Here is a 25,217-nt window from a genome sequence, read left to right as displayed (position 1 = left end):
TGTTCCCGAGAAGGTGTCTCTCCTTTTCATTTTGGCTGTGTATGTGCTGCATTCCCCTTTTGAAAGGAGAATGTGAGCGAGATCAGAAATGCAAGTGAGGCATGAATTTACATATCTTGTACCTCTGGTCGGACACCCTGGTTGGCTGCTAGCCCCTAGCAGGGGACTGCAAGGGTCAGCAGAGTCCTTGAGGCACAGCAGAGTCCCCATGCGGCAGGGCCCATTGTGCAGGCCACACATGGATGGCTTTGCTCCTGGACATTCCCGTCCCTTGGCCTCAGGGGGTGTTGGTTGCTGCTCACGTTGGGGGTCAGGGCCTTAGCTGCTGAATTGCATGAATGGCTCACTGTCCTCACTCCTTGTCTTCCTTACAACTGGACTCACACCCTCCAAGGGTTGGGCCAGCTCCGCCTCACCACCAGGGCAGGCCTGTAGCCGGAGGCGCTATCACTACATCCAGGAGGACCTCCAAAGGGGGACCATATGCCGCCACCTGGAGGATGACTGACCTCATGGAGCAGCAGCTGCAGGACGACAGGGAGTGGCAGTTGCAGGCCTGGGACCAACTAATGTCCTGCTTTTACATCAAGTATAAATACATGTTACATGTTATCATTAATAAGTACATACAGTGTCTCTCTCTCTGGAAGTCAACCATAGAATCAGAACACTGGAAGGGACCTCGAAGGATTGAGTCCAGTCCCTTCCCCTCATGGCAGGACCAAACACCATGTCGACCATCCCTGATAGATGTCTGTCTATCGTGCTCTTAAATATCTCCAATGATGGAGATTCTACAGCATCCCGAGGCAATTTATTCCAATGTTTAACCACCCTGACAGTTAGGAAGTTTTTCTTATACCCAATCTAAACCTCCCTTGCTGCAGTTTAAGCCAATTTAACTGAAAACTCCTGTTCCAACAACAAAAACTTACAACAGTAAACTCTTTCATATCTAGTATTCTATCACCTGGAACTCTCAAATAACTGTCATTTTAACCATAAGTGAATTTTAGTTATGTTTTTGGTAAGTCCAGTGTAGTGAAAGTAAATACAAATAAATACAGCAAATACATTATAAGTTTACAATGTACAATACTACTGTTGGTAAATAAATTACACTGCATAAATTTTTGTTTGCTTCTTATACTCTTAAATAATTAAATAAATACACTTATGTAATCTTGTTTCTCTTTAGTGTTATACATTACTTGGCGTACCTCTTTATTATCCACAATATTTGAATATCCAGCAACCTCCTGGTCCCTGGGCTGTGAGATATAAAAGAGTTTACTGTATCCATAAATAACTTTTCTACCATGCTGTGAACCTAGGTTTTGACTGCTTGATGCAATTACACCTCTTAAAAGTTAGGTTAGTTACAATATATTTAAAGTTTCATATGGGAAGAATCAATCTGAAAGTGAGTAGAAACCAGAGTAAGTGGAGCTATATTTGACAAACCTAGCATTCGTTGCAGTAGGCAAGTAATTAGAACCTTGTTTTCAGAGGAAATTTGGCATGAGTTAGTGGCAGTGTTGTTTAGGAGGGTTTCCTTTCACAATGGTAGGGCAGGTGCAGTTATTTTAAGCCACAGATATTATGTGTACTATACTCTTAAGTACGCAACATTTTGTTTTTATTATAATCTGTAAAAGGACATTTCAGTGCCGCCCCCCCCCTTTGGAAGCTCCCAGTGAAAACAGAAAGCAAAGTCTGCTTTAACATTGCTAAATGAACAGTTTGTGTTGTGATTAAAACCATAAAATTATCTAACAGACTAATAAAATTTAGAAATTGATTAGTGTGGGATGTCTGAAATTTCAACAGACTTGTACAGTTATGTTCTCAGAAAATTCTTGTCATAATAATGTTGAGTACATAGAAATCATTCTCTGTCTTAAGGTTTTGTAACACCACTAAGACATTACCCGCAATACCCTGTTTATTTTTACTTTAGATTCACTGAAAAACTCCAACCATTTTTAAATTCAGCTAAAGTTTGGATTTTGAATTCTTTCATTGCTAAGGTTCCCAATTTGCCCTTCCCCCTGCCGCGTGCACTTCTGAATAATGTTGCATTTTTAGTACTGCGTGTTACATGTGCTAAGACCTGAATCCACGTAGTCTTTAGCTGTATCTGCGCTGCAGGTGCTGTAGTGGCACAGCCATAGAACTGCAGCTACACCACTGTAGTGTAAATGCATTAGGTGATGACAGAACCAGCCATTGATGTAGTTAATCCATCTCACCAAGAGATGGTAGCTATGTCAGTGGAAGAATTCATATTGACATTTCTGCATCTATAGTGGGGGTTAAGTTGACCTAACTATGGCAATCAGAGTATGAAATTTTTCACAGCCCTGCACAACAAAGCTAAGTTGATCTAATTTTTAAGGGTAGACCAGGCCTTAAGGAAGTTTGTGGACTATGGAAATGAAAGGTCATTTAATTATGCAAGCTCCCCCAATACAACAGTGGGAAACACACAGGCTGGTCTTTCCTGCTGATAAAGAGTTCTGCTGACTTCAAGGGATTCTACCTGCATGATTTCCATTGCAAGATCGAGCCTTGACTTAGAAAAGTAAAATAATACTGAAACTTCATTTTCTGAAGTAACAAAACCAAAAGGTACTTTCAGTGTTCTCTTAAATTTAAATTTTTTGTACACTCGACTGAGAAGTAAAATTCACACAAATAGTTGTGCCTTTTGCATTTCACTCAGGTTTTACTATTGCCTTATTAGAGTTGCAGAGTGACTCTTGCTGGTAAATAGCTTTTCATGCAGCTGTCACACACAGCAGATAGAATCCTTTTTTATGAGTCTGGACTGCTCATTTGGAACGCAACTTTATTTAGCTTCATGTCATTAAATTGACAACTGTCTAGGATACTGAAGTAAGACCGTATCATTTTCATTCTTAATTTTTATTATTATAGATATTCAGGCTTATCAAAAACTGTTTCAGTAATGTTTTTCTTTTGTCAGATGGGCAGATCTTGCCCTTGCACTGAGATGGAGGCAGGGATTTTAGTTCAGCTTTCAACCACAAATGTAATTTTGGTTTACGACATGGTGTATAGTCACAGAGAGGTAGCCATGTTGATTTGTATCTTCACAAAACAAAAAAAAAACAGTCCTGTAGCACTTTAAAGACTAAGAAAATAATTTATTTGGTGATGAGCTTTCGTGGGGCAGACCCACTTCAGGTCTGGAAAACTGGTGGGCTCAGATACTGTAGCGGGTTCTGTCAAAGTAAGGATATTTCTCTCTGAGCAGGTTAAATGGCAGTGCAATGCCTTTTGAAAATTGCAGACAATCACTCCTTGCTGATATGCTGCTTTTCTGTGCAAATGGGCCAATAGGATAAAGAGGGAACTGGTTTGAATCCAAATGCTGCCTTAAGGATTCCTTTCTCAGGACTGACATGGAAAGTTTCCCAGGTCTTAATGGGGGAGGGAAGGAGAGAGCAGGCAGGTGTCATATTTCTTAATGTGAATTGTGTCTGTTGGTTTGAGAGTGCAGGAAAGTTCAGATTTTTGGTTGTTCTCTAGCCATCTGATTGTCACTGAATTTGACTTTCAACTGGCCAGACAACAGATATGACAGGTGCAACTGGCAAATGAGCATTGGGCTATAGCTTCTTTCATTCAGGAAGTTAATGCAAAGTAGGAAAAAATATCCTTTTTAGGCATGAGAGTGGAAGGGTAAAGAGAGCTCATTCTTCTTCCTTTGCCAAATGCACAAATTAAAAATGTAAAGACAGCAGGAAGGTTGTGAGGCTACAGATGTTGCTTTGGAGCAGTTTTCTGTGAGTTTGTAGTACTTGCATACAAAAGGATGTGCTATAGACAGGGTTTATTTTGGGTTTGTGTACAGTGCATTATTCCAATCACTCCTAAGTATGAGGGGGTAGCCGTGTTAGTCTGTATTTGCAAAAATAAAGAAGTCCTGTGGCATCTTATAAACTAATGTATTTTGGAGCATAAGCTTTCGTGGGCAAAGACGGCTTTGTCAGAGTCATACGTGGTCTTTGCCCACGAAAGCTTATGCTCCAAAATATCTGTTTAGTCTGTAAGGTGCTACAGGACATCTCATTGTTCCAATAAGTCATGTTGGCTGAAGATGTCTGAGTTGTTTTTTAGTATTTGTGTTTCTCCAGTCACACTGCAGTTCATTCAACATGGTTATATTATTGATTTGAGAATGAACATGTTAGAAATATGCTTAATATGCTGGTAGGCTGTGCTATTATTATCATAGTATTTGAGCTAATATTTTGCCCTCCCTATAGCACCTTCTATTGCAGGGTCTGAAATCACTGTATAGATGCCGAAGTACATCTCTGATCCCTGGCCATCCTGCCAGCTTGCTTTTTTTTCAGTCCATGACTTGGCACACAAAAATGTTCTTAAAGATGAGTTGGGTTATAAAACTTCTGATCTGTAGTCTCTCCTTCAGTATTGCAGTCTTGAGCGCATTTACAATTCTGCTTCACTTTCCCTTTCTGTAAAATGGGGAATGGTAAAGTTTGCTTATTTCCTCGGTGTGTTGGATTAATACTTACAATAAACTGCCCTGTAGATAAAAAGCTGTATTAAATTGATTGGAGCCTTTCAGTTGGAAGAGGAATTTGTATGGGATATATAAAATATCAGTACAAAAGGATACTAATGAGATCAGGATGCTGGGGAATAACTGTAAAAACACAAAAGGGGGTTTATAGCAAAAGAAGAAAACTGATCAAACATGGGTGCATTTTTCCTGTTAAGAAGTTTAAACATAGCAGATTCTCACAAAGTTTATTTTTCGTCAAGCACAACACGAATTTCCCTGCCTTCCATCAAGTCAAACCAGATCACGATAAAAAGAATGGAAATGTGTGTTTAAAAATCTTACGTACATGGGGTTTCTCAGAGAATGGACAAAATGTTGATTGTCGAGACCCAAAGGAAATCTTTGAGCTTGTTTTTTCAGTAAATTGAGTGGAACTGGTGGCGAATAGTTGACTTAAACCCTCCCACTACCTCTGAGTGTTTGTGAAGTGGTATCTCTTGTATATCCAGAGAAGATGACACACTTCTGGACCTTGTTGAAATGAGTCTCTAGGAATCTTTGATTTATGTGTCCAAATGGTCATTTTTAAAGAGCCGTTTACCTTTACTGTTATGTTCCATTTTTTCTGAAAATAGAATTGCATCATGATACATGAATACATGATTCCCCTGCTGAGCCTTGATATATTCATATTTAAATAGCTGGGTGTTCTACAGGAATGTTATGCTGGCACAAATATATAAATTAAGGAACTGCATCATCTCTTGGCTTGTGGTTTCTTTTAACGTTTAACTGAGATCCAACTGTGCTCCTAGTCTCTTGATGACTAACAAGAATAAAATGAAAACTTAGTATAAGTTAACAATGAAATGTACCTTGAACTGGCATATACTGTGAAATAAATGCACCAGTGGAAAGGGAGGAGGGGGTGTGTGTGTGTGTGTGTGTGTGTGTTGGAAATGTAGAAGTGTAATACAGCTTTAGGTAGTGCCTTTGGTAATCCATCCCATGGTTACCTTGGTGATAACACTGGTAATCATCTAGAAGGGAGATTTCAGACTCCCATGGTGTGCTTGATTGGAGGTACAGGTTGCTGCAAAACACAGTCTGGAGAACAAATACAAAATAGCAAACATGGCTACATGAGCAGGGTTAAGTGGCAAGTACAAAATGTTGGGTCAAATTAAGAGGTGATGTCATGCAGGAAGGGACAGTGAAACCAGTTGCCCTCCAACACTAATGTGGCATTAAAAGACTACCCTTCCTAATTTATATGCTGTCTGCATCCTGCCACTGGTACACTTCATAATTTGGGAAAGTCTGATAGAGAAGTCTACCTTAATTTGGCACTCTAGTAACTAACTGCCAGCATTTTAATAAATATATTAGTCTAGAGGCATGAGAGTAACTGTTGCCAATGAAAGGTTAAACTTTCATAGAAACTGTAGGGAATCCTCTTCAAGTCCTCACAGAAATTGTCAGACTAAAGAAGTGAATTTTTTCTGTTCATCTGTCTCCAAGAATCTTCTAGCCACATCCAAGAACAGAAGTTGCTTTTGTATTTTTTCTGCTCAGATCTGTGATTCCAGGCAAAACTGGGACTTCACTTCCACCTATCATCTGTTGTTTTTTTGAACAGATGAGCCAGTGGTCGTCTACTTCAGATGAGGCTTCAAACTGATAGTTCAGATCTGCATTCACTCTGGTAGTGAGAGTTATGCACACTTGGAGTCACTTTGATGTGCACAGCCAAATGTAGACCAGAGCAAAAAGAAAGAATTGTCTAGTGGGTAACGCAGAAACTGGACGTCAGGAGGTCTGGATTTCTTATTCTCAGCTCAACCACTAATTTGCTGTGGGACCTTGGGCAAGTCATTTCATCTCTGTTCCTCAGTTTATTCTTAGTATTGGAATAACAACCTTACAGTAGAGTTGAGATTTAATAATAGGTTGTAATCGTAAGTGTTTTGTGTGGAATTTGCTATGAAATGAAGTATTAGTTATTAATGTTTCCTGGACAGATGAGTGTCGTGAGGGGTGGGGTTTTTTCCTGCTTTGATCCTATTAGTCTTTAAATGAAATAATTAAAATGCATATCTTGTTGGAAAATCTCCATTTCTGTGTAGCTCTTTAACAGACTTGGTTCCCAGACAAAATGTTTAACATGGGTTTTCACAACTTGATCTCTCTTTGGTTACATTGATGCCTTAGATTTAAAAAAAAAAGGTGTTAGCAGACTTCGAATATATATCTAGGGCAGAATTCTAACTAGTGACACCAATTCAACTGAGAGCAGAACAGAGCCTTATTTAGTTGTGGGGAAGGGATGGCTATATCCGTGTCAGGGATGTCACTGGTACAAATGTTTCATCTTCTGGTCAGAAGAACTTATTTCATTGTGAAATAAATACCTAATCTAAAATTTTATCCCAAAATACTACTTGTGCCTCTCCCATAGAGCCTTACTGTTGTCTCTTTGTATCTTATAATTGGAAACAAGACTTACATGTAAATTCCCAAGGCATTCTAGAGTTACAGGTACACAAACTGTTTCTGCCACTCAGAGGATTAGTATAGCAGTGGTAGTGATCAAGTGAAGTGCATCCTGCTTTTTACTTTCCCAGGGACCATACATGTCCCCATTACAGCATATTTGGAAAGATTTTGAGAAGTGTGGAGTCTGACTGTTTGTATAGTGCATATAGTGTGTATTTATCTTTAAGGCTCTTTTATAAATATTGCATTTGAAAAAAAAAAACGAGGAGTCCTGTAGCACTTGAAAGCCTAATAGATTTATTTGGACATAAATTTTCATGGGCAGAACCCAGATGCTTTAGAGAAGAAATATGGAGGCTCCTCTAAGACATTGCATTTTAAGTCTCTATTAAATTTGTGTGTAATACTCTGTCCACCTACTGATTAAAATCCAATGTTAATTTTATTTTGTAGTGAGAATAGCAGGAATCTAAAAGTGTCACCCTTGAAATAATTGCCTGATTTTTTTTTTATGTCCAAAGCACTGATCCACATGTAGTGATATTGGACCGTATTCCTTGGGCCAGAAAAACAGTTTCTGCTGAGGTACAAACCATGCTAATTACAAGCATTTTCACACATTGTCAGCAGCTCAGTTTGGTGCTTGAATGTGAACAAGGATTTTAAAAATCCCATACTGAATTGTGCTGGACAGTACCATGCTGTTGACTTCTTCCTCATCTTGAGAAAGATTGTAGCACAGTTGATGGGCACTCTAATACAGTTCAAAATACAATTCTGTTTGGAGACAAAATGTGAACATTGGTCTGGAAAGGGAGGATGTATCTACAGTAGGTGCCAGAAGTCATCTGTTCTGGCTTGCACTGTCTTGTGGGGGAAGTGTGGTAGAAGTGACTACTTGATTACTGACAGTTAGTTTAGAGGTTGGGATTAAAAGGGAGTTAAAAACGGTGACTCTAAATGATGGTAAACAGATTGACATTCCAAATTCCTTTCTCAGAAGGTGAGCAATTCCCAGGTTTAAGTGGATAATGGTAAAACACCACTGTGTGTATAAGCCTCTTGCCTCCAAAAATAAAATAAAGGCATTCGTGAGCTTAAATATACTGCTGCTTCAACACAGTTTCGTCTTTTTGCAGAATTGCTTCCTGATTTCATACCCGGAGAAGCTGAAACAGTGACAGGTTACTGTTGAGGGGTGAAAAGTGTGAGTGAGTGTTCCAGCAACACGGTAGGTTTATTGCAAAACTGAGTCATGGGGGTCAGGGGCTCTCTCTCCTTGGGGCTTAGACTACGTAGTGTGGCTGGGCTTTATCCCTCTAACATTACTGCCTCACACTTTAAGCGCTGACTCTGTACATTGAGCTTGTTTTTCTCACTAGTGTTATTTCTGTGCAAGCCAGACAATATGTAATACCTTTGAACCTAATCAACACACAAAAGAAAATTCTGCAGCTCCTTTAATTACTGGATTGGGAATGTACTCAGCTGATTTTGTAATTCCTGGTCTTTTTACTACTATTTTACAAGATGTAAACCCATGCTGCAGAATGACCTTAAATGTCTCAGCATAGATACCTAAATATTTTTCATAAATGTTTGAATATTAACAACCCATCAGTATTTTCTGGGTTAGAGTCCATGTTTTCCTTTCCTTGGGCCTTATTTGGGCATTGTCATCAGCAAGGGTCAGAGTAACATCTAATATTTTTTTCCTTCTGGAATCATGGTAGTTATTGTGTTAATGCTTCATATCTTACGTTGCTCTTTGAAAAGCAAAATACAAAAACTGTAAATGTAGGTGAAAAGGATATTCTGAATAATTAGTCAAAAACATTGGCAGCTAGTGGGAGTGCACAGCAACAACTTTTTTACAGTGGAAGATTCACTGGATTACTGGAAACTGTCCATAGATGAGATCAGGTTGAAAACCACACGGGGAATAAAAGCTGAAGAAAGTAGTCTTTGTTACTGCCAGAAATCTTTAAAATGGTATTAAACAGCAGTGTAATTAGTTTTAGAGGGCATAATTAGTTTTAAAGTGTTCACTCCTACCAACAGCATGCTTATCTATCAGATTGAGAATCCTGGAGAAAATGGCTGTTTAACTGTATTAAATTGGTTTACCTTGAGCTTTGAATTTTGTGAAAGAGCAGCATGTTCATGTCATTAAAATGGATACCTCTTAGTAGGCAAAGGTCTCAAGATAGTTCAGCCACAAACAAAATGTTGGTGGGCAGGGAATAGCTACAGTGAGTGAGGATGTCTGAAATGGGAGGCTTGTAAAGGATTCAGTATAAAGAAAGATTTGGTTTTTGCACTGAAAAAATCCACAACTGTGAGAGTTCAAAGTTCAGCAGTTGTAAAATATTAACGTCCCTTACAGTGTGTACATATTGCAAAACTGGTTCTCTGCCTTCTGTGCCAAATCCTGCGTAGCTGCTGCACTGAGGCTTCCCCTTTTATTTGTTTATATATATATATAATATAGTTTGACTGTCATGGTATGCAGTAAAAAAAGGGCTTTACATGTGAGCTGAGACACCAAAGGAAATAAAATCACTGATTAAGTTTCACCATACAAAAGAATCTCTAAACCTGAGGGAAATGTTCCTAGTTAATGGGCAGAAGGCATTTCAGATACAAGAACAATTTTAAGATTTTTGCCACATATCCAGTTTAATTTCTGCCAACACCTTTATTGCACAGTAGGTCTATTTCTGTCACCTGCATAAAAGGAGGTGGTTTTCCGTATAGTGCAACTTGTATATCAAAGGATAATTTTTAATCATGATAAAACTGATAAAGGAGGGCAGTGTTTCTTACATAAGTGGAAGGACTGATGTGAGTACACACTGGGAATTGGGGGGCCCCCTATCCCCCATGTTCTGTTTTTGCATATGACACTCGCTATCTATAGCCCTGTGCAATTACAATTACTTTTCTCTGCCTCCATCCTTAATCTGTAAAATGGGACAAGTCACCCTTATACATATGCAGAATTACTTAGTGGGAGGAAAAGGGAAGCAGAAGCCAGTGGGCCCTGGTAGTTGGAGAGCCAGCAGTGAGCAGTGGGGCCGGGAAACTGGCCAGGAAGACAGCTGGGGAGTGGTGAGACTGCAGCTGGGTTTGGGAAACTGGCACCCATAGATGGCCCAGGACCTGGAAGCAAGATCTCAGATCAGGGAGCTGCAGGTGGTGTCAGGCAAGCGGCTGGGGAGCCTCGACCACCCCTGGTTTGGCAGAATCCTTCATCTGGGACTGCTCAGGTCCCGAGGGTGCCAGACCAGGGAGATGCAACCAATTCTGAGCACCAAGTGAAATTTCCATAGTTCTGGAAAACTCTGACTTAATTTTCCATACAAACTCTTAGCAGGAGAGAGCTTTTCAAACCAAAGTTTGTGCCAAAGGAGATTATTGCCATTTGAATTTCAGTGTACAGAGGATTTCTGGATGAAGCTCATGATTTCCAAAAAAAATGTTGTTACCTCTAGTTTCGCAGTATATACAGGTCCCAGTGAAAAGCAGCTTTAGCTGACGGCTTTTTCATATCTTCTCAAAAATAGCAAAGATTACACAGAATAAAAAGGTTAAAATAACCTTGCCTAAATACAATTTAATTTAAATGCATTTTGCTCACATTTTATGTGCATATATACACATACTAATGATATGGCAGCTGTAACATTTTGTTTTTAATTATGTGCAAAAATGTCTGAATATGGAAATAAATGAGTCAGAGGCAAACTAAACTCCAGTTTAGTTACTGGAAACCCAGTGGCCAAGTAAGGCTGGATTGATTATCCTCAATTCAGTGCTGCAAAGACATATCTGAAATATTTCCTTTTAAATGCTGCTGCTTGCAAACATTTACACAGAACCCAAAAAGAATGGCTCTTGGAGATACTCTAACACTACTCTCGCTTGGCCCCATGTTAAGTCTGCAAAAGTGTCCTTATTTTATTTTCCACTTATGCAGGAATTAACTAGTTCAAGTAGTTCTCTCTTGTCAGGCAAACAAATATTCTTTTCAAGAAGTCAAGTGAATAATATTTTGACCAGATCTGAGGAACTTCTGCTATTTAGACTGAAGAAAACCGTACTGTTGCTACATGGAATAATTTTTAAAAGATACTAAAAATTACTAGTTTATGGTGGTTTTTTTTGTTTTTTGTTTTTTTTTTTTTCAATTGGAGGTAATTTATAGGGGAGCACCTTTTCTGTGAAGTCTCTCTTCTGATCAGGAAATCACAACATTTTTGCTAATTTAGCAATACTGTCTAATTTTTAGCAAGATTACTTGATTTTTAAATTGTGCTGCTAGACATACATTATCTCTCAGTTAGGAACTTCTCACTTTCCATCTGCTGTTAGCTGAAAGACAGAGCACCTTTCATCAGCATTGCAAAGGGAGGCCTGGCCAGAATTTGACCATGCTGCATTTTTGTTTGAGCCTTGGCCTTCTAGTGTGGAATTGCTCTGCCATCTGTATCAGAACGTTTATATTTGTTAAAATACAGCACCAGTGTTTGACCTTTAAGACCATTACTCAGCAACCATCACAAGAAAAAAATGACTTCATTCCTTAATCAGGTAATAGAGCAATCAAAGTCTTCTAACAGCTTGTATAATCTCATATAATATATGTGTATAAGCCTGTTCTGCAGTTAAGGTGGAGAACAAATGTATAGCTTGACAGGGAAGCTGCATTTCAACTCCTTGATTTATAAGGATTCTTGGCTTGTGGATAAAGATCTCTGGTTTCACATGTTGTTGCTACTGAATATTTAGCCAAAATTACTAAAAATTCCAAACTCTTCAGACATATGTTTTTACAACTGAGAAGTATAGTTTGCTTGGAGTGAGCACATTTTGAGGTCTAACTGCAGATACTATAGACATATGCAAACTACAAGATAGTCTGCTTAATCAACAAGTATATGATGTAGTCAAAGAAATATTCTCACTTGAAGTGTTGAGGATCCAGCAGCTGTGGACCTTCTTGATCAGAGGCTAGATGTTTCCAGACAGAAACAGCAGCTTTGGTTGAAAAGTGACTGTAAAACTGACCCTGTCTGTGTAAAACCAGTTCCAAGTGCTTACGCAAGTCATGCTCCAGCCTTGCTGTCTGCAACGGGTCAGGCAGGATCACCAAAGCATTTTTTAATGCTGCCAGATGAGACCTGCTTTGCAGTGGAGGAAAACAGTCCTGGCCCTTTAATTGTGGAAGGGGGTGGAGGTTGAAGTGTCATCAGGCCTGAAAGCAGGAAGGAAATATGACCTCTTGCAGACTCCTTGCTAAAGAGGAGACTCCATAGCGCGCTCAGCAACTGCAACTGGGCTTCTGCACTCCCCACTTGCAGGGCCAGGCACGTTTTCATTTTCTATCTGTTTTCAGAGCTGCTCTCCTCTATCAGCTGTCAGGCATTGGGCATATGTTTTCTTTACGTGGATTCCCCTCTATCCAGTTGAGACGTCCAAACAATAAGGTAAGGGTGCAGTCATGGCTGTTCTCCTAGTTAATCCCTCTCAGCCATTTACAGTTAGTTCTTCCCATTAGAACCAGAGTGATCTTCAGAGTAAATACATTCTTTTTAGATCTTGCCTCTGTAAAGCCTCTGAGAATTTATTTCAAGTTTCCACAAGGAGTGGAGAAGAGGGAACTACGTATTTTTTAAATTTTTTGTACAGTAAAGTTCAGAGGCAATGTCAGTAAATCATTAACTCCTTCAGGAGCAGCCTTTAAGTTGTGCTGTTCCAGTCTTACGAAATGCAGTGTTACCATGGGGAGGAGAGGAGTCCACCCTGCTTTTCTCTTTTAACCCTGAAGTCCAGACAGAGACTGCGTGAAAACAAATATCTGGGAGCTAGCTCACTGGCTAGGAATGAGTTCTGTTTTCCATTTTTATTGCTTGCAGTTACATTGACAATCAAAGAAGCAACCAAAACAGTTTTACTGGGAGAGAGTTTTCGGGACTTGAGACAAACAAAACCATGACTAACTGGTGAATGCTGTAGACCAAAGTAGATTCATGGTGACACCAACAAATTCTCCTAAAAGTATTTATTTTAATGAAACAATACTCAGATCTTCTTTTGTGTTATCTGAGGCCACTTTATGATCTCATGCATGAAAGAAAAACACAGATTTAAAATTTCTTAACAGTTGAAAGGGTAGCGTCTTAGCTATTAAGCATGGTTGTGTTTCTATACTCAGTCCTGGGATGTGGGGAGGGTAGTGTTGTTTTTTTTCCCCCCAAGTGGGTCAGTAGTAATAGAAGGAGGTGGTAGTGTTTTCAGGTCCTTTAAGACCTTGTTTTCAGTTAGGTAAAAACTAGTCCTCTTTTTGTCTCTTTCCCTTTGGCTGGCTCCCTGGTGTGGGAGTCCAGCATGGTGTACATCGGGATAATTGGATATTTTTGTCAAAGTTCAGGAACCAGAGAGAATAATTTCTAGAAAATGATAATGAAAAGGGTATCCTCTTCAAGTGCAGACAAGCCTTGGGTTCTCCAAAATGGCGACGGCAGCATCTTCATTTTAGGCACTGCCTATACCGATGGGAGGGACCTTCCCATCAACATAGGTACTCTACCCCCAAGAGGCAGTGGCTAGGTCTAGGAAGTAATCCTGTCAATCTATTGCTGCCTACACAAGGAATTAAGTTGGTATAACTAAGCTACTTGGGTTCGGATTTTTCACATCCGTGAGAGACTAGGCTGGGGTGAGCAACCAGAATAGCAAAAAGAGCTATTTTTTTTCAAAATTTTGTAAAAATCTCAATAATTCAAGAGCTGCAATGCTTGTGAATACGAGATGGTCCTTAATAAATAATGTCAAACCATACTTTTTGTAACCCCTCTTTTTAAGAACAGCGCGCACACAATGATTTGTAATGTGACATATGTTTACTGCGGGACCTTCGCTAACTTTTCACATATTCTGTTTCCTCAGAGTTTACATATGTGTTTGTATAACTTTCTTCCTGACTTTCACTCCTGAACCTTCTTTCTTTTTGGAGGACACTAGGAGGAAGTTATCCAACGTTTTGAGATCACAGATCATTTGCTATTTAGATATGAGTTGTCCATTTTTGGACTTTAGACGTTCACCATTTATCAGAAATAATCAGGAGTTTTGGGGTTTTTTAAACTTTGTAATTATAGAGTCAGAATCCACAAAGACATCCTTAAAGAGATGCAGGCTGCGAGCCCCTGGACTAGGCGGGGTCGACTTAACTCTTTAATGCAGTTCTGCCGTGTTGTCTTGTTAGTTTTCCTACATCAGGGCGACTAAAAACATAATTACATATTGGGCTCTGTAAGGTAAGAATTGGACCATCTTGTGTGGCCTTTTGTAGATTCTTTCCATTATTATATTTGACTTCCATCCTTCATTTCCATTGTGTTTTGAGTTTGGCCCTTTAATGTTTGGTCCACATTTAGCTAGTGGCCATTGAAAAATATCCCAATGTCTCACGGGCAATTATTTTATAAAGATTTTTTTTTAAATTTTATCTAAAACTGTCCTTTTACCAGAGTTCTCGTCTTGAAAAATGGCTATCAGTTTGGGCTTTCCTGCTCTGCTGCTAATGCTTATCACCTGTGATCTGTTACTGCTGTATTCAGCATCCAGAACAGAATACATACATTTTTCCATATGCTTTACAGCATGGGTGTCCAACCTTTTGGCTTGCCTGGGCCGCATTGAGTGAAGAGGAATTATCTTGGGCCGCATATAAAATATATAATATAGTTAATGTATATAAATCACATAATAATGTTAAAAGTTTACGATCTTGTGGGGCCGCATTACTAGCTGTCCAGGGCCGCGTGTTGGACACACCTGCTTTACAGCATGGACTATTATAACTATTGTCAGTAGATTTGCTATTGACTGTTTTTCTTTGGGCGGGGAAGGGGAAGAGAAAGCATACCTCATTTTTAAATAAATAAATAAAGTAACTTCTCTGTTGGTAATTTCACCTGTTATTCTTGGGCCTGACCCACTTTGTGTAGTGCTGATTCTGTGAGCGCCATAATGCTATTCCTGAAAATGGTGTTGGTGACAGTGGTTGATGGAGTGTCCCACATAGTTTGGACTCTGTGAGCAGCTGGAAATGAAAACATGTCAAGTCAGTCCATTGGAATTCACTTAAAATGGACACAAGCAGCAGATAGAATTATTTTTTCTATGCTGATTAAAAATAGATGCATTTAGCTTATATAAACAACAGGTGAAGAAAGAATAGGCTTTTGTTATGCAGTTCCTGTTTTTTCTTTCTGGTTTCGTACAGCACGTGTTAGTTTTAATCAAATTCACAAAAAGATTTCTAGAGCTTGTGTTAACTTGAACAGTTTTCCATATTCATTTAACATTGCTCTTATATTTACACTGTTTGCCCAGTGTCCACTTCCCAGAAGTAATACAGTACTACACGCACTTTAGATTTATGAACGGGGCTCCTCAGTAACATATCTTACTGTGCACAAAAGTTTTAAATTGTATGTTGGTTGTTCCAATATCTCTTCTTAACCATTTTTAGAGATTTAGATGATAGCATGTTAATTTCTTGTACTATAAGGACAATTAGCGATGCCACATGTTAAAAATATATATGGGTGTATCTCTCACGTTACTTGCTGAAATAATCTCTGTTCCAGTTTACATTCTTCTCCTTGTGATACAATGAAAAATAGTGAACACTAAAAGAATTCTTTAGGTATTTATTTTGCAAACACCCAGTTTAATAGATAGTTTGAGGAAAAACTCCTCTCTATGCTTGTTTTCTGATTTGAAAAACTGAGAGCCGCTGTACTATAAGAATAAAAAAAGGTCTTCCAGAAAGAGGCAGTTGCATAATATTAGTCTGCATGTGCTATGAAGTCCCAGTATTAACTGTCCTTTGCCACCCTAATGCTAAAAGAACCCAAGGACATCTCAAAGCTATTAATCTTTGTACCATTTGCCTGAGAAGAGCAGATTTTTCAAGGAGTCTGAAGACTATAAACAGGTTGTTTCAACTATGCAGGTCACTTTTAATGGAAGCAGTGCAGGATTTAATGGTAGAGAATTTTGTAGCAAATTGGGAAATGAATAGAACCTGATTACAAAAACACCCCCACAGTTCCCGCTACCTGGTGTTCTTGTAGCGTTTTAAAGAAGTGAGTACAATATAGATCAGGGCCTAAAATAAGGGTTAAGTTACTAGCATATCACCTTTCTAAGACTGATTGAAATTAAGGCCGAGTTTCTTTAAAACACCAGTGACAGCCTCAGCTGCCTTTGTTTTGCTGTAAAGGGCTTTGCATTTTAAGTTTCATGTAAGAATTCGCTAATGTGAAGGAGTCTTTCCTTGCTGTCTCAGATTACCAGATGCCTAAAGCATACATGGGCAAACTGACTGTACTGTGATTGACACAAAATGCAGGGTTATAAGAGAGAGCCCATTTTTCCATTTGGTAAAACTGGGGATGCTGCTTGCCTACTAAAGCTGTGGAAAAGATATACATAAAACACTTCAATCTGGGAGGTCCTTGTAATCGAGGTAGGCATGTAGGTAGAGATTTTTGTATTTTAATCTGTAGTCTATCTATAAATGTATAAATTGTGTAGTATCGGCTCAAACTGTCAAAAACACCAAACATGCACACCCCTATTTCATTCTCATGCGCTTCCAGCAAAATTATATATGCCATTATGTGCCAACAATGCCCTGCCACTGTATATGTTGGACAGACTGGGCAAAACCTTTGCCAAAGAATAAATGGACACAGAGCAGACATCAAGAAACTCAATACACATGAAGTGGTCAGTGAACACTTCAGTGGAGCGGGACAGTCTGTTAAAGACCTGAGAATTTGTGTTGTACAGCAAAAAGAATTTAAAAACAGATTAGAGCGAGAAATTTGTGAGTTGGAATTCATATTCAGATTGGACACATTAAATGTGGTATGAACAGAGACATGAAGTGCCTCATGCATTACAAGGACTGCTTGCCTTCCTTCCATGCTTGTAATTATCTCGGGCAGGACAATTAACATATCTGACCCCCACCCCTGCACCTCATCCCCCTCCTTCCGTCCTATGTATTTAATTTGGGGGTTTTTTTTGGTTTCTAGACTTATAAATGTCAGTCTGTATTGGAAATGAGATTGATCTGATGAAGTGGGTCTGTCCCCCAAAAGCTCACTGCAGATAAATCATTTTGTTAGTCTTTAAAGTGCTAAATTTCTGCTACTTTGTTTTGTTGGCGTGCAGACTAACACGGCTACCTCTCTGTTACTACAGCCATTTCCAGTGAAGCATCAGCACTAGCATATGGAATGTATGATGAATGCATATATTTTGTTGTTGTACTCGCTTTGGTGTACATAGAATCTAATTTCACATTTATAATAAGGAAATTGCATAAATAATCAAAAGGCATGTATGTTTTTTTTTCTGCCATCTGTATCTATCTCAACGTTTTAGTCACAATTGTTGGGAAACTATGTGTTTCCTGATGTAGTGAATTTCATGGTTAGGAATTCATTTGAATGGCAAACAAGATATCATGGAGAAAATGTTATTTCACTAGACACCTGACTGATTTGTCTTGCTTGTCTCTTCTTTTAGGCCTCCAGGGTTTACCCCTTCAGTTAACTTGAAAAATTCTGATAGCTTATCCAGCATCATTTTCCAGTGTTTATGGAAGTTGCATTTGTTTGATGGCCCTGAGGCCGTGGAGGATCAGTAAATTACAGTACTGTATACAGTAATAGTATTAAAAGGTATAGTGTTAAGTAAGATTATTTCACTTTTTAAACATTTTTTGAGTTTGCTTAAAAGGCTTGAGTAACCGGTGTATTTGATTAACTTGCAACCTTATTCCCTGTGCATGCCGGATAACAAAGCTTTTGCTGTACACCAAAATTATAAAATAGGATCTTGGAGGCAAGTGGGAAAAATAATTGAGGAAAACCTGAAAAGGCAGGAGCCCATGTTGAAACAGATCCCAAAATCTCTGCTTGCTTTTCAAGCAGAAGTTGCATTACATAGCCCATTTTGCTATGGTACATATTTCCAATCTTGATCCTCTTAAAGTTCTGCTCCTTAAGGTGGGGTCTGCAACATGCCGGTTGAAAATCAGTATCATGATACATACAAAATAATTTTGTGTTGTCTTATTTGATGAAGTTGAGGGCTTGATGAATTGTATACAATCAGGCTTTCTCTCCAAAATTGGGAGCACTTGTTCCTCTGTTTTGCTTTATCAGTTGGAGGTACAACTTCATTGCTTGTTGCCAAGCACTAATGTAGAATGCTTGAAATCCAAATACATTAGCATTTAATCTTTCTTTCACCCCAGTGAGTGAAGCAGAAGGAAGAATAGCAGAGTTTGTCACGAGGACAGCACTTTCTTCCAGTAAGTGAGAGGTTGAGGCGTGAGTTGCAAAGTTTGTGGAAGCCAGCAGGAATGGAAAGTTAATGTATTCTTTCCTGGACTATAGCTGAAGGTGGTGATGGACAAGACTTACTGTTCTTTAGAGCAATTAAGTGGAAATGGCAGTAGAGTATTTGTAACCCTGACTGTGGTATGCTAGAGTTGCATCTGGTACTTTTTGGACAGGTGTATACAAGGGAGGTCATTCATAACTTGCATGATTAGATTTTTTTTTAAGATGTGTATCTGGGCCCTGAAAAACGCGTACAAAGACTTTGACTTAATTGGATTCTAATAAAAAAGAATATTTGAGCAGTTTTAAAATGGTCACATCCGAAGTGTGCTTAATTTGTTCCAAAGGTTTAATAAATTTCCTAAAATCACACTCCTAATCTAAGATGTTTTAGATCTGTTACCTGTATTTTGTCCAACTCTTGAGGAAGGAGACAGTAATGAAATGCAATTGGAAAGCCACATGCTGATGTAAAAATTTGTCAGCTATTCTCATTGTAAAGTAATCAATTGTGTGTCTGGCAAGGATTGGGAAGTGATGTAAATGAAACAGTTGTATGGTCACAAAGTGTAGGCCTTTAGGTCTCTTTCAGAGAGGTTGGTCTGTCTTTTCTTGAATGTATTTGTGAAACTAGCACAGGTAAATTCACTTTTTTTATAGTGACTAACATAGTAATTCTCTCAAATCATTTAATACTTTGGGATAGTTTTTTTTTTTTAATTAGCAGTGTTTGGAGCACTAAGCGAATGCTGAGAAGGACTTCTGAATTATTTTAACTGCAGCAGGACTCCTCTCTGAGTGGCGTACTCTTACAACTAATTGTACCAGGGCATGAATCATACGTAAAGAGCAGTGAGGCTTGTAAGATGACCAGAACCTCTTTTTCAGTTTAATACGGTGGTTCTCAATTTGTGGATCAGAACCCCACACTCAGTGACATCCCTGTTTAATGGGGTGGGCACGGCTGGAGTTAGGCTTGCTAGGGCCTTGGGCACAAGCCCCGCTACCCAGGGTCAAGGCCTGAGTGCTTCAGCCTTTAGTGGCAGGGCTCTGGTTACAGAACCCCACTCCTGGGGCTGAAGTGCTTGGGTTTGGCCTTGCCCGGCTGGGACCATGGGTATCAAATGGGCCTCAGATTTTGGTCCACTCCTGGACTCATGTAGTAATTTGTGTTACCAGAAGGGGATAACAATGCAAAGAAGTTTGAGCATCCCTTTTTTTGATAAATCTACATCTGAATGGGGTTGAAAATAAGGTGTCTTGGAGGGCAATTACCACGTTTCTGGCACCATCTATATTAGTAATGACATGAGTGAGACTGAATAACTCACTTATCTGAAACAAAAGGATGCTTGAAAAATCAGAGGCTTCTTTCAGCTTCCTGTTTCTGTGCTAAACTGTTTTTTTAATTTGGCACTCCAGAGTTTTTCTTTTTGCAAAGAGAAATTAAAAGGTGTCATGATTCAGCAGCAATTTCGTGAGTCGGGAGTTAACACAACTGCCAGCAAGAGAGAAGCTAACCAAGTTGTCAGAACAATTTGCTCATGTTTTTTGTTTTCCTCTCCCTATATAGCAACAGGTGTAACTGAAAGGAGCTTTTCAAGATGTCAAAAACTAACAAATCAAAATCTGGATCCCGCTCATCTCGTTCGAGATCTGGATCAAGATCCCGTTCCCGATCCTTCTCCAAATCTCGTTCCCGTTCCCGTTCTGTCTCACGATCAAGAAAACGCAGGCTCAGGTAATGCTTGTAATTGGTTGCATCCTTTGCCTTCAAAGAGTGTTTCTTCTTCTGACCTGCTCAGGTGGTGGCTGAGCTAACACAGGCTCTCTTATGAAAACCCTTCTGTTAGATTCTAGACTAGCTCAAGTGTTCTGTGTCTTAAGTTACTGATTTTTGTTTGCTCTTTGTTCTGTCTTGCAACATGCCATTAGTAAGTTGTCCTACCAATAGGTATGTTTCTTGCATTCTTCTGTACTTTTTAATAGTTACTGATCATTTTAATGTAACATTCCTGGGTATTTCTTATATAAGCTTTTGCTGCTTCTCAGTATTTTTCGCTGCTAATGAAGGAACGTTTGCCCTGTATTATTGACCCAGGCTAAGTGGCAGAAAGAATACATTTTATTTTGTTGTTCAGTAGCTCACGTCTGTACCGACAGCTTCGTTTTGAACCTCTTAACTGACCTAAGTTTTTGATCTTTTTAATAAATTATTCACTATAATAATTTATGGGGCTGAAATCAGGGCTTGGTGTTTTTGGCATCATTTCCTGTTAGAACTCACAAATGGAAAAGACAGCTGATTGCCACAGCAAAACATGCTGCTTGTTTTCATTTTAGTTTCTCTGTTCTTCCTCCTACACCCCAGATTTATTGATAAAAGTATTAAAAAGGGTCTTTAGAAAAAGTCACCCATTTCTTAGAGTTGGGTTCCTGCGGGAATTTGTCCAGAGTCTCAGTCTTAGTCTTTTTGATGAGAAAGAGAGTGTGTGTGTGTTGGGGAGTGGAGGTGTTCCAGCATGAGGGCAAGTCAGTAATGCAATTCTGCAATGTAACTATTGGAAGATCATCAAAATTAGTTACTCATTGCTGAGGTCTATGGTGAGAGAGCCTCAGTGTGCATGTTCGTTGCTGCATCTCTTAATTACTTCCAATTGCAGCAATTTAAGACTAAATAAAAGCAGAGCACAGATACCCATTACCAGATATCCAAGGTGGCTAGTTAGGGCTTTTTTATCTTGCAAGGCCACTAGCATTTGGTAATGATCTTCACTTTAAAAAGAACATACCTCTGTTCCAGTTAGGCTGGATATTATGATACTTACCAACTTTTCCATGAATCTTAAATGCATCCTGAAGATTCTGAGTATTGCTAGATATGTACATATATGCAGCTGTTAACAATTAAAAATACAGTTGGAAAGAAGAGATGGTCAGGAAAAAAACAGGTCGGAGATGGAGACTCAAATGGAACTGAGTTCTTTATGGGGAAGCTGAAATATTAGGAAGGGTGCAGTGTTTGAAGCATTTGGCCAGCTTTTAGGTAACTCTCAAAAATGGAAATCCAGATGTCTTAAATCAAACAGAGCAAATCTCTCTCGTCTTGTGTTGCTGCTGAACCAACTTGGGTGTTGTAAATAAATTAGTAAAAGAGCATGGAAATTTGCAGGGTTAATATAGACAAGTTATCTTGCAAGGGTTTCACATACTAACTGAGGTAGGTTTAGTGTAATATCTTAGGGAGAATAGACTAGAAAATATGTCCGTGTTTAGGGTAGGGGAAAATTGGGACATTATTTCACTTTCCATGTCCCTTGGTGATTTGACTTGTATTCCATGCTGTCTTCCCATTTTTGCTTTTGGTTTGTCTTCTGTACAAGCTTTGTTTGTAGGATCAAATGTGTTGCTGTTTCTTTTCACTTTTAACTGTGGTAAAAAGAATGGAATTGCCAAAACTTGAGAACAGTGTATATTAAATTAACTGGCTAGCCGTGCATTCCAAAAGACTTCAAGAGTAATGATCACTGCTGGCACATGTATATTGTATTTTGCATACTGCATCTTTTTAAAATGATTTCTTATAAACAATCTCTGCAGATTTTGGAGTGAGATTTTCATGTTCCATGCCTCTATAAAATGACAGAATGGATTTTGGAAGAAACATGCAACAGGTCCCTCACTAGTAATTGGTAACAAATGCAGTAGGCGCCTGGGGACAGGAGCATGTGAATTCTGCTTAGCACTTTTGGAGTACTTCTCTTAATCAGTTCATTTTCACTGCCTGCATCTGCATGTGTCTTTCCTTCTTTCTTGTGTTGATACTGTTTTCAAATGAGAAACTGTCTAAGGTAAGTTGCATTGTTTTCTTTTTTTGAATAAAGGACCATAAATTTTATCAGGAGACAATTAAGCAATTTATATTAACACAGATTCATACCAGATATTAATAGTGCTATAACGTAAGCCACTGCCTGCTAAATATTAGTGTAGTTGATATTTGGACAAAAGAGAACCTCATATGAACCTAATTAGAAAGTCAAATTTGACTTTGCTGCTGAAGTTTCTAAAGAGTAAAGTGTTGTATTCAGTTACCAGTGTTTTGGGGAGAGAGAGAGGCTGATACTCATCAGGGTAAGATATCTACATACTTTTGCTGCCAGAGTTAGTTGACTCTTGAAATTACTGGAATTTTCTTAAGAAAAGTGTTTTAATGTTTGCAGTAAATATGCATCATCATAAGCAATGTGTGAGTGATATTTGCTGCAGGGATTTTAACCCTGTGGCACATGGCAGTTTTTCCCATATTTTACATGAACATGGTTGCTAATACCCTTCCCTCTCAGAACAACTTTGCAGTTTCCAATATTCATAACAAATTAATCTGATTAATTCTGAGGCATGGTGATTTTTTTTAAAAAACTCAGCTACTGCTAGCTTTTAATACTTGATAAAACATAGGGGAATCCAGTTGTATGGGGGGAAAATACATTATATTTCTCCATCTCTTAACAGCATTTTCCTATCCCTGAAGTCTTGTGTTCTTTAAACCTGTAGCCTTAGATATGAACACTCATTTAGTTCTGTATTCCATTCTTTTCCACTAATAACCCAACCCTTGAAAATCAAGCCAATGTGTGTTGATAAACAGTGCCATCATGTGGCATCAGGTTAGGCTTGTGTTAAATGCCATTGGCAATCTTTTCTTGATACTCTATTTTACTGATGGAGATCAAAATTAAGAACTGCAGCAATCCATGTATGGTTTGAGGTTAGAAATATAGAGAAATCAATCATTGTTTTTTTTCTTCAGTGGTACCATTTTCACTTACAAGTTTTGAAGTTCATTTAATTTCCCTCGCAAGGAAAGGTTTTTCCTCTTGAAAGCTTGTTTTTAAAATTCAAAGCATATGAGATATTTGGCGTGGTGGTGCAAAAGAAAGGAGAATTTGTTTTTTACCAGAGACGACACTGACTTTATGAGATAGAAGGGCATTCCTGCTGTGAAGGAGACAAAGGATTAGAGTTAGCATTGGCACTATTTGAACTAAGCAGGCTGGATGCTTGAGAGGCATTGCACTTGCATTTCTGAAGGTGGGTATCAGCCACGAGTCGTAGACAGTCAGAACAAATGTATCCTGATTGTACTCTCAGGCATGATTGTAAGGAGGTTGGTCACCTGTTCAGCTGTAATGCAGATGTCATGAAATTACTACGAGGGGTTGTATGTGGAGGGGCACCAGTGTTCACTGGAAGAGAAGGTGTAGTGTTTATCTGAACAAAGAAAAAAATCACTTAAGGGACTGTGAACCCTACACAAACCCAGTAAAATAACATACAAAACCTTTTCAAATAGAAGTCTGCGTTGAAGGAAAGACATTTCCAAATACTGTCTTTTTTGTTTGTTTTTTTTTCTTTCTTTTTCAGTTCTAGGTCCCGTTCGAGATCATATTCTCCGTCTCACAACAGAGAAAGGAACCACCCAAGAGTGTATCAGAGTCGAGATTTTAGAGGTCATAATAGAGGGTACAGGAGACCATATTATTTCCGTGGGCGGAATAGAGGATTTTATCCATGGGGCCAGTATAACCGAGGTGGCTATGGAAATTACAGGTCAAACTGGCAAAATTATCGTCAAGCCTACAGCCCTCGTAGGGGGCGTTCCCGCTCTCGTTCGCCAAAGAGAAGGTCTCCGTCACCAAGATCAAGAAGCCATTCTAGAAACTCTGATAAGTCATCTTCTGATAGATCGAGGAGGTCTTCATCTTCCCGCTCTTCATCGAATCACAGCCGAGTTGAGTCATCCAAGCGTAGGTCCATAAAGGAAAAAAAATCCTCTTCCAAGGACACGCGGGCATCTCAGGCTGCGGGAGATAATCAAGGTGATGATTCGAAGGATCAGCCATTTTCGGGAGGAGCTGCTCAAGATGTCAAAGCGTCTGAGGGGTCAAAGCCCTGGCAAGACATGACCACTTACAGCACAAGTTCAGTGTCAAGAGCATCGGCTGTGCCTGAGCTTAGCCCAAGAGAGCGCAGTCCTGCACTAAAAAGCCCTCTCCAGTCTGTTGTGGTGAGGCGCCGTTCCCCTCGGCCGAGCCCATTGCAAAAGCCAAGTCCTCCACTGTCAAACCCCTCCCAGTTGGGGTCTACTTTGCAAAGCGGTGCCTCATTTCAGGCAGGCTCACATCAGGGCCCATTTGACCATGGTTCATCAGGCTTGAGCCCAACGAGGAAGAGCCCTGTGTGTAAAAGTCCCACGACAATCGGTTCAATTTATGGCTCCTCACAGAAGGAGGAAGCTGCAGCTCCTGGTGGGGCAGCCTTCTCGAAGAGGCAAGTTGAACCTTTTTTCCTTTGTGTTCAGTGTGCATTCCAGATCCCTGGTGATGGGGGTGGTGTGTGTGTACCTCTTATTGATTGCTAGTCCTGATTCTACGTTACAGGGAGAAGTTACTTGCTTTTGTTTTCTGCATGTCATATCTTGTGTTAGTGTTGTAAAGATGACACTGATACCCCAGAATTCCTTTCTTAACGTGAATGTGCTTTTTTAAGAAATTTTTAAAGGGCTCAAGGTACTTTTCCAGACATTTGATTTTAAGTCTAAAAATGGTCGCGTTTCTAAATCACTGCATATAATTTATTTATTTGGGGTGATATGTTCCCTCATGGTCAAGTACTTATTTTGGGGTATTTCCAAATTTTAGGATAGCTAGTGGGCTGCATGAGTG

General features: G+C 39.2%; 1 protein-coding gene across 5 annotated transcripts in view; it reads left to right on the top strand.

Moving 5' to 3' along the window:
* Positions 1–25,217, top strand: part of THRAP3 (thyroid hormone receptor associated protein 3) — a 53,494-nt gene that overhangs the window by 12,333 nt on the left and 15,944 nt on the right. For 2 of the 5 annotated variants that reach the window (XM_074976626.1, XM_074976627.1), the window contains 3 exons: positions 8,194–8,285; positions 20,069–20,230; positions 23,917–24,822. In XM_074976626.1, coding sequence (XP_074832727.1) covers positions 20,094–20,230; positions 23,917–24,822 — 1,043 coding nt within the window. In that variant the 5' untranslated portion in view covers positions 8,194–8,285; positions 20,069–20,093. Of the gene's footprint in view, positions 1–8,193; positions 8,286–12,432; positions 12,544–20,062; positions 20,231–23,916; positions 24,823–25,217 lie in introns of those variants that run through there. The other 3 variants (XM_074976624.1, XM_074976625.1, XM_074976629.1) reach the window with 2 other exon arrangements.

Source organism: Carettochelys insculpta, chromosome 24 (assembly GCF_033958435.1).
Source record: "Carettochelys insculpta isolate YL-2023 chromosome 24, ASM3395843v1, whole genome shotgun sequence".
NCBI classification, from domain to species: domain Eukaryota; kingdom Metazoa; phylum Chordata; order Testudines; family Carettochelyidae; genus Carettochelys; species Carettochelys insculpta.
This window is presented reverse-complemented; position numbering and strand designations above follow the sequence as displayed.